Here is a 10,741-nt window from a genome sequence, read left to right as displayed (position 1 = left end):
CTGCAGCTCAAGTTGTGGTGAGTGGTGGATTGTTGGAGTCGGCGCATGCTTGCTGAATTTGTTATGTCTTTTAAAAAATGTAAATTGGCAATACCTTATGACACAGACACATAGGCAACCAGGCTTGCAAAGTTTGCTGTTGTGTTTGTTGTCACCTCCCTTCCCAATTAGAGCGAGTCAGTGCATACATATACATATATATATATATATATATATATATATATATATATATATATATATATATATATAGATATATATGTGTATTCATTCAGGTCCAGAGTTGGAAGTTTATCTGTGTCAGCCCTCAAATACAATACATTTCATCACATCAGGCAAGATGAGATGGAGAGGACACATTTTTCATCAACAGATTTCACACACATTATGAACTAAGTCTATAGAGCAAGCTTCTACAGTATTTTGTTTTCTAACCCATTTCTCAAATATCCTCTGTTCTGCAAGTCTTTGCTTCATCATTTCTTACTAGAGTGTACACCGCCAACTTATCTGCTACACATATTCCTGCAAGAGCTGAAACAAAAACATGTAAGACAGAGGTAATCTGACTGCAAAACTAACTGCTGTCCCTTTTCATTGTCATCTTTCATGGAATTCCAGTCAACATGTTTACAACCCCTCTGAACCCTGTCCTGTTTTATCATTACACTGTGGTAATCTTTTTGTCCTTAGTAGCCTGTTTGATGGCAGCCTGCTCACAGATGATCTCCTTCAGCCTCTGTAGCCGGGTGTTTTGGGTGCTCAGGTCCCCCACGCCTGTCTGACTGCGATGGAGCAAGGACAGGGCGTTGATGTACTCCAGCTCCGTGTAGCGAACACCCTGATCCACCACCAGGTTCAGCAGCTCATCTGCAGTGTTGTACAGCATCTCGTAATATTGCCTGAATGGGGGTACAGGAAGTATGAAGAGAAGATGACAGTTGAAAAAAAGTGAGTGGAAGAAAAGAGTAGAGATAGTAATGGAAAAGGACAAAGAGGGAGAGAAAGAAAAAAAAGTTAATGACACTTTATATTCCTCTGTTTTGCATTATTCCAGCGCTGAATCAAAAACAGCAGCAACAACAACAAAGGGAAACACAAAAGCCAAACTAACTGCTGTTGCTGTCAAGCCCAATTTTCTTAAAAAGGACTTCAAGGACCTTAACCTGCTGCCGCTGGGAGCTGAAGGCAGAGGGAAAACATTCACGGGCTACATACTACAGAGACTCTTTTAATGAAACACTGTTGACAGAGCCAAAAGAGAAAAGAGGTGTATGTAGAATTAATAGGTCTTTAAACAGGACCTTATGCCACAATGGGCCATTTGAAACAGACAATCAAGTATATACTGATAAAGAAGGGAGGAGCATTCTAGGAGATTGAGTAAGAGGTAGATCCTTGGTGTATGTGAGCAAAGGCTGTATAACTCATTAGTATCAATTTACAGAGGAGTACACAATATTTGGCCATATATATTTATACATGTTTTCATGGGAGGCTCAATTGTGATGAATATTATTTACACATTCCTATGTAGAAAACACTGTTTGGTAGGAAGCTTGAGGTAAGCTACTGCATAGGAGAGTGTTTGAATGCAGGACATTCTAATTTCTTTGCTTGGGGGGTAAACAGGTCAAATACCGTAGAGAGTGTGTGGAGGACTGTGTAGGCCACACAAATATGCACTCAAACACACATCCGCACACACTAAAAACAGATTTCACCACTATCTGTCCCTGGCTGTGGGAGAAATCCCATTTACTACAGATACACTAAATGTTACGCCTCTACACAGTAGTTGTAGATAAAGTCAGAGCAAGAGGACAGCAGGTGAGGTATATACTGTGCTACGACATGAATGTTTAAAATTACAAATTAAATTTAAATGGTGAAGCTCACATGATCAAAGATTATGTGGAATATAAAAGCTGTTCCTCAATGTCTAAACAGGTCATATTCCTTATCTTATTGTTGTTAACAAAGGCATTAAAAATACCTAAACCAATAAATGACTATTCCTAATTTCCTTATCCTCTTTTTACCTTCTTTTAAACTGACTGTTGTTTTGTAGTCTCTTATATCAACTATCTTAGTGTGCCTTTCCATTCTGCCAAGTGTATGAAACCCAAGGCTAGAATGAATTAAGATCTGTGGATGTGCTTTTCTTTTTTTCCTGTTAATATTTTTGTCAATGTGGTTGTGTGATGGTTATGATGTTCATATTGTATAGAAATTAATAGAATTCAAACACAGATGCATTGCTTACAAAGTGGTAAACTGTGATGTTAATTACATGTGATTTCAATAGACAGGCCGGCAACTGGTATGGTGCTTTAACACTTTACTCACATTTCCTTCCTTGGTCTCCACATAACACATTTTAATGAGCCTGTACTTTCATAACATAGAATTTAGTCTGTAAATTGGTCTGAAACGTTTCAGCTCTGCTTTTGCTCCTTGCAGGCTTAAAAAAAAAGCTTTCTTTAATAACATCAACTGGCCAATTTGGCCAAGGACAGATGCCAGTCACTCAGCAGCAGTGGCTCCTGCTGGTTTGTGAGTGCAACCCTAGTATAAAAACACAATTGTAGCTCTGACATTGTTATGTTGAAGAAAGGAAGTGTTGTGCTTGAGAGGGAAAAAAGTTACGTTCACCTGTTTTTAAATCTTTCTTTGTGTGACAGCAGAAAAAAAGTGATTTATAATTATGTCTTTCAAAGCATCAGAGGAAATAGGGTTAAACCTGGAAAAGCTCTCCATTGTGCCAGAGGGAGCTGAAAGCAAATGGATTCAAATCTTTAGTGATTTCTGATATGGCGCAGTAAAAAGACACTTTGGTAAGAAAAGGTATTTTTATCTCATTTGTTTAGGTCCATCACCCAACCAAGAGCAATTTCCGCCTTGAGATGATCATTCTCGATGCTAACGAGGCATTAATGAGCACTCAGGGAGCTTCTGTTCCAAGGTGTTTTATGTGCTGTCATTTTGGAGATTCAACAGTAGAAAAAAGGACCTACAAAGAGTAATGGGGGGGGGGGGGGGGGTGTAGGATGAATGATATGGAGATGGAGAGATGCAAAGAGTGATGAGTGAGGAATGGAGGTGCATAATACTTGTTTGCTGGCCTTCCTCTGACAAGTAATGCCCTTGGTCATCATAGCATTTGCATTCTTTCTCTCACTCTGCATCCTGCTCTCAATTTCCCTCTAAGGTCTAGCTCATTTTTTTCATGGAAAAGCTTGTCAATATTGATGAGGGGTCACATTGGTTCACTCCTTAACCGGGGGCAAAAAACAAGGAAAAAAGCTGGGAAAGATATTTCTCCCAATTGCGATTTTATCTCATAATGAAATGCGCTGTGTATTTGTGTGTTTGTGTGTTTGTCTTTCCCACTGATGGCGCCTTAGAATGCACTTCTGCTTTGTACGGTGAGTGTTTAATTGTGGTAAGCAGTTTAGCAGAGAAAAGAAAATGTTAATTTGAACAGAAATAACAGTAGACATTGAACCTGACGAGCTGAGATTTTTCATTCTTACTTTCTAAAGAGGCATAATTATTGCAAACATCTGTGCTGCAGATGTGTGCAAAGTACCTCTATATACAATTTAGTTTGTTGTGTTTTTTATGTTCCTACAGTTTGCCTGCAGTTACAATATGGTGTATAGATCCAAACACATGTATGTTAGTGTTATTTGGAGACTAAATTTCCTGTTAGCATGTGATGTGTGTTTTTCTGTCTTACTTGTTAGCCCTGTGATAGACTGCAGATGTGTCCTGGGTGTACTCACCTGTCACCCAACAGTGAGCTGTTACAGGCTGTCAGTATAGGTATAAATAATGATGGATGGTAATTTGAAACCTAAAAAAGTAAGTTTTACCAATACAAACTCATCTCCATGCTTTTGTTGTTGAATTTGTGTGGGCTGACTGATGAGATTTTGGGTTCAGCTCCCCGTTTCAATTAAGAAACCCCTTCTGGTAGACCAGTAAGTTATACACACACTGGAAAATTAAACACAAATATGCCTCGATGAAATTGAAATTATGACTGTAGACACTTTGACAGGCACACAGCTGTTTGGACCAAAAACGACTTGTCTGATAAAACAGTAAAAGTAGCTGAAAAGCTTTGGAATCCATCTGTTGATGTAGCAGCCGGCCGGAAAAAATAACAAATACCTCATCAGTGCTGTAAAATACAGATTATCTACAGCATAATAGCAACTATAATTCACTCAGTAGTGCTACATTTGGGTAAAATCCCACACCGCAGATCTAGTGATGCTCATTCACAACTAGTGGCGCGTTACTAAATCCACCATGCATTTTGATCTAAAGCATCTAATGTCAAAACACAAAAGCTGTACTGTATATGCAAGAAGACAATATGATGCTCTGTTGGCTGGTTGTTAGTGTGCGTTAAACTGTGGAAGTGGTGAGTCAAGAGATGTGAGGACAGCTGGCAATCTGGCTCCTGTTCAGCACAAAGCGGAGGGAGGGGTGGGGGGTGCAAGGTGTGTCTGAGTGATGTATGTTAGTGTGTGCTGAAAACACTTTCAAACAGTTCATTACCCAAGCAGTTGGAAAGCCATTTGCCAAACAGGGTAAGGGCTGTTAATAAGATTAAAATCTCTCGGCACCCCACCATCAAGAAAGAACCCCCAGTGACACACGTAAACAAACACAAGCACGTACACACACACTTCCTTTTATTCCTTAGATACACAGCTAGTAAATGAAACCAGCGTCCCCCCCACCCCCTCCACACACACAACGGCAAAGTAAATTGTTGTTTTGATTGCCCTCTTCCTAATAGTTTCTTTTTCAGTTTATGACTCTCAGCATCCCCATGTGTCTCCATCCATAACACACAACCACACTAATTCTTACCAATTTACACCTGCGTCCACTACAAGTCCCATCTATAAGAGAACTGCTTTAGTTAAGTCAATTTTATTTATATAGTGACAAATCACAACAGAAGTTATCTCAGGGCACTTTTCATGTAGAGCAGGTCCAGACCGTGCTCTTTAATTTACAGAGACCCAGCATTCCCTCATGAGCAAGCACTTGGTGACAGCAGGAAGGAAAAACTCCCCTTTAATGGGAAGAAACCTCGAGCAGAACTGGGCTCTAGGTGGGCGGCCATCTGCCTTGACCGGTTGGGTTGACAGAGAAGAGGGAGGGGGAACAGGAGACACAGAGAAGCACAGCAATTTAGCAATCAGCTTGTGTGTCTGTGACTGTGCACGTCAACATATCTCTGCGGTGCACTTTCTATTAAATTTTAATTAGCCGCTCCCCTTTTCCTGGTATACAAAGAATATTAAGTAAAATTTATGATGCGTGGATGCAGCATAGGATAGACAGATATGTATGTCAATGGCACATGGAGATGGAGGAATAGAAGGAGAGTGGGAGGTAAAAAGACAAAGACGGAGAGAAAGATAGAGATAGAGAGAAAAAAAGAGAGAGAGAAGAAAAGCAAGAAAAAGACAAGAATCAGCACAATTCATTTCCCTTCATTTCCAGTGTGTGTAATATTAAGGCCATTACAGGCTGCCTCTGTCAGCGCCTTTGGAACAACACATTAGTTTGCGGGGGAGAGATGAGGTGAGGGAGGAGAAGGAGGAGAATGGTTGATGGAAAACTCTGTGATGATCCTCTCCATCAGTTGGAACTGAGGCTTGTTGCTGTAGTAACAGATACCAGGGCAACTGACTCCAACAACAGCGCAACCGGACTTCCTTCCTTTCTTTTTTTTTGGTCAAACTCTTAAAGTGCACTCACACTCAACAATATATATATATTTGACAAGATGTTGGCTGTGATGAACACTTTGATGTTTACAGACAGAAACAAAATGGAGATGAAAAGATAGTCATTTTCCTGTTGATCAGGGTTTTTTTGTGTGTGGATGGAAATCTTTACAAAACATCTTGGGAATCCTGAAGTTGTCACATGTGTGTCACATGTGTGGTCACACAGCATTTTCAAAATTAGGCGGCATTGTGTCGATATAGTCTTTACATTGTTCTACCTCTTCAATTCTGTCTATCTCTCTCTAAAGTTTCTTCCTCCCCACCTTCTGTCTTTCTCTCCCTCCAGAGCAATGCATTTGTCTCTCCTCTGGTAATGAGGAAAGGTCTGCAGAGACACAGACTGAAGCTTCATCAGCAAAGACCAGTCCCATCACGCTGCGCCATTCACAACACACACACACACACACACACACAATCTCACTGTCTTCATCAGCAAAGACCAGCGTCATCATGCTGTGAAGTGCACATACATAAGCGCGCACACACACACACACACACACACACACACACACACACACACACACACACACACACACACACACACACACACACACACACAGGCTTCATCAGCAAAGACCAATCTCTTCGTACTGCATCAAGCGCATGCACACACAGAAAAGAGGAGCAGAGAAAGGGAGGGGCTGGAAGAAGGGAAGAGAGAGAGAATAACAATTCAGCAGAGGCAGTGCAGGTGGTTGGGCGGTAGCAAAAAATAAGACAGGCAGAGAAAAATGAAGAAAAAGGGACTGAGAGGGGAGGAAGAGAGAGATAAAGAGAGACACAAGGTGACAGGAAGGGAGACAGAAGCCGAGCGAAGTGACAATGTACCAAAGCCAGGCCTAAATACAAACAGTTTTATCTGTTGACACCCACTACCTCCTGACACGGCCGTCAACTGTACTTATTACCACATTCTCTCGACACACCAACCTGTCACCTCAACACACACACACAAACACACACACAACACCAAAGAGTTTATTTGCTGATGCGCACACACACCAGATCTACATGCAGACACTGGGGCGGTATGCTTGGGGCCAATACGCAGTACACAAGTTTCACACATAGCACAGCCGCACACCGTAGTAATTTCCTGCAGCAGACAGGTGGGGGCGATGGGTTGAACTCTGGGGCATCTCTACAGTGAGCCTGTCAGACTGGTGTTTAGCCTAGCTATGGGCTAAAGGGCCTGCGAGTTAGCTAGGTATGTTATGACAGCCCTGCAACCTGCCTACATGGGTCAGTGGGCAGCTCAGAGTTCCACCGTATGTGTGAGTGTGATGGTGCGTGTTATGAGTTTGCTGTGTGTGGGCGTGTGTCTGGAAAAACATACCTTAAATGCTTTTGTGCCAGACAGAAAATATTTACACTGACAAACAGGTTCACATTTATTTAAATTCACCTTTTGCGTCAGGGCATTTTTGTGTAACCACCTTGTAGTGCTGTGCATGTCTGTAGTTTGAGGTGAATTAGCTTTTAGGAGCTCAAACGCTCTAATGGTGTGCTGCGGTAAAACATATTGTTTGACAGACTGGAAAAATTGTATATTTTGTTTACCAGTGGAGATGCTTCTAGTCTATAGTTGTGTTTATGCCCTTTGCATTTGACTTAATCACATTAAGTCAATCAAGCTGTAACAGTTGAAATTGTGAAATCTACCTTTCAGACATACTGTGTTGCCTAGATACGAGGGAAGCAACATCATCAGACGGCACCTTGTATTCTTTGAATTAGTTTGACATACTACGGATGGATGCATACTATTGAGCTACTTGTCTTTTTGCCTCTCAGCTGAGGTGTGATGTTTAGGTTACGTGTGGCATCTGTGTTATTTATGCTACTAATGTTCATGTTACTAATAAACAACAAGCATTTTGGAAATCCTAGTAACAATGTGGCTGTCTTCTTCCACGCTCTCCAAACTACCTCAGCCAAGAAAAAACGGACCCAAACCTTAGCTTACAGTACATGATCTCAAACAATGAGTTGATAAACAGAAATTAATCAGCATCACTTTGGCATTAAGACAAATATAAAGTAGAATGGAGGTTAAAACAGGTGGGAGAAGGAAATACCAAAAAAGTTTGAGTTGTAGCATTGAAATAATCTTTTTTTAATTTAGGCTTTAAGGTCACTTGCAAACCTAGCTGTGAAGAAAACAATATGTGCTTAGACTTCAAATCTCAGTGACAGCTAATTATTTTGGATCTCTATTAAGGGATACTAAATCTGTTGCCAAGCAAAGTAAGCCCAATATTTCTCCCTAGGCCGAAGTGGACTGTTGCCAGGCAACACTAAGAAAGTTTTGTTGTTTTTGCTTTTTAAGATAAAAGACTCACCAACAACATTGCCCATTTATCTCATCTCAGCCTCTGTCAAGAAATCAGAAATCAACCTTTAGAAATAGAGACACATGTACAGAGAGATAGGTGGATACATAGGACAATGAGAGGAGATCAATGGAGTGACAAGGCTGAGAGTACAGTCAATACACACACACACACACACACACACACACACACACACACTACACAGATGTGACTATGACATTGCAGTGACACACAGGTCTGCAGAATAGGACCAAGCCCCTGCACTGTGTCTGAGCAGATGGTCTGTGTGTGTCCACTTGTGCGTCAGTGTGTAGGTGTACATGTCTGTTTGACCTTGACCCACGAGCTGATCTCCATGCCAAACTCCTGACTGAGAGACAAGAGGCTGCCATAGGACCTTACTATACACACACACACTCATTCACACACACACACACACACACACACACACACACACACACAATTTAACACCCTGTGCACATTAAATTTGGACATACTGAGCGCTTTCACAGTATAAACACAGCTTCAGCCACAAGGTGGCACTGTTTCCACATCCTTCTTCACAATCTATGATGGAGAGAGAGGCCAGTGTGTGTGTCTTCATGAGTTCTGCAGTGCTGGTTACCCGGCCTCTCCTTAGTTTTAACTCAGATCAATGGTTATTACTGTGCCCTTGTCCAGGTCTCTCTCTGCCTCTCGCTTTCCCATATGAGCACAGACATGCAGAAAAACAGCCTACACACTAACACGCACACACACAAGAACAGAAAGTTCATGGTGCACAGGCAAGCATCTGCAGCTTTTCTCAAAAGCAAGCTTCCTGCTGTGATCACTTCCTTTCCTCATTTTGCTCTTTTTCTCCAGAGGTGGTCATAAAAATACTGATGAATATTCTGCTTTTTTCTCTCTTCCTCAGCCTGACGTTTCCCTGCTGATTCTGGTCGGTCTCAGCATTTTTACGACAAAACTATTACATATCATATACATACAAATAAGAGTTTTATCACCAGCTGGAGTCTATCAGCCAATATTGTTGAAATACAGAAGATCCAAAAATGCAAAAAGATGCAAAATAATTCACTTTGTCATTGAGTTATCCTTTTTATAACTTCATATATTAGAGCTTCAGACTCTAGGACCAAATAACAAAGCAGCTCTTTATGAATGCACCTGCCCAGTGTCCAAAGGTGTTGGATACTATACTGTAATGTACTTTAAATATTATTACTGATTGTTGTTATCTTATACAATGTACATCAATGATAGACTTGAAGTTGTCAGAGCAGATGGTGAATTTAAGTGAGTTTGAAAGGATATGGAAAATAGTACTCAGTATATTCACTGAAATACATTGTTCTTATTACTCTACTCTAAATCCAGAAGATTTCTAAAATCATCCAATTTATGCATTTTAACTGGATTTGATCTGTTCTTTCATTGTATCTATATGGACATTTTGTCTACTCTTTTGCATCATCTACTAATTGTCTTACCCTGTTTACATTGTTTGTATTTATTGTTATATCAATGTATGTATGCTGTCTTCTTGGCCAGGCCAGCAGATTATAAGGTTAAATAAATGAGAGAAGTTTACATGCAGCGTTTCCCATACAGAAAGCAACCAGGGTTACCCTCTCCCCCTCTAAACTGCATGAGACTGCATGCACATTGGTCACATGCTGCACCACCCACCACTACAACTATATTTTCAACCAGTGGGAAACATGTGTCATAATGTTTGGATTTTGATGTACTTACTGTATCAGAGTGTACCTCTACTGAAAAACCTCTGACCTGGATTTAAACACACTTTTGAAGTCTGAAAATATTTCTTACCTCTGTTAGTCCTTTACCAAGACATTCAAATTTGGACTTTTCAGGAAGCCAAAAATGCATAATTTTGTCTTATTTTCATGGTCAAATTACTCTGTTTGATTTGGGCCATATGGTCAGTAACACCAGCAGGTGTGAACTACATAGCATACTTGATGAATATTCAGGTCCTACACATAAATATGGTGATTTCAAAATGCTGATTGGCTTGACTGAGTGTCTGCATGGGTGAGAGCAAGGGATACATATTACATGTGTGTGTGTGGCTTTGTGTATATGTGTGTGTGTGTGTGTGTGTGTGTGTGTGTGTGTGTGTGTGTGTGTGTGTGTGTGTGTGTTTGCAAGAGTCAGTGTGTCTTGGAGCCAGAGGCTGGCCAATCCAAAAAGCCATGAATGTGTAAACAATGTGCTCTGCAATTCCCAATCAACACCTCCACACCACCCACGCCTTGTAATCAGAGAGAGTGGGAGAAAGAGAGATAAGACAGGGAAGTCATCACTGGCATTTCTCCATAATCAAAGTTGACAGAGGGTAGAAATAACACACTAATCAATGGTCCTCAACATTCAGTACGGTTCACAGGCCTCACTTATAATTGTTGTGTATTCACAGACCAAGGTTTGACAGAGGCTTAGGCCACTTCCCACGCAAACATTGGGATTACCAAACCAAATTCCTATCAACTTTTTTGAAATGGCAATGAAGTATTGAAATAAAAAACAAACTTTATGGGAGAATGTGCACACTGACCCATG

At 40.8% G+C, this 10,741-nt stretch overlaps 1 protein-coding gene across 1 annotated transcript in view; it reads right to left on the bottom strand.

Annotated features, from left to right (window-relative positions):
- Nucleotides 1–273: 273 nt before the first annotated feature.
- The window catches only part of exoc4 (exocyst complex component 4), a 117,850-nt gene continuing 107,382 nt past the window's right edge, over nt 274–10,741 (bottom strand). Inside the window, exon 20 of the mRNA XM_053313951.1 lies at nt 274–899. Coding sequence (XP_053169926.1) covers nt 662–899 — 238 coding nt within the window. The 3' untranslated portion in view covers nt 274–661. The remainder of the gene's footprint in view (nt 900–10,741) is intronic.

This window comes from Scomber japonicus, chromosome 23 (assembly GCF_027409825.1).
Source record: "Scomber japonicus isolate fScoJap1 chromosome 23, fScoJap1.pri, whole genome shotgun sequence".
NCBI lineage: Eukaryota > Metazoa > Chordata > Actinopteri > Scombriformes > Scombridae > Scomber > Scomber japonicus.
This window is presented reverse-complemented; position numbering and strand designations above follow the sequence as displayed.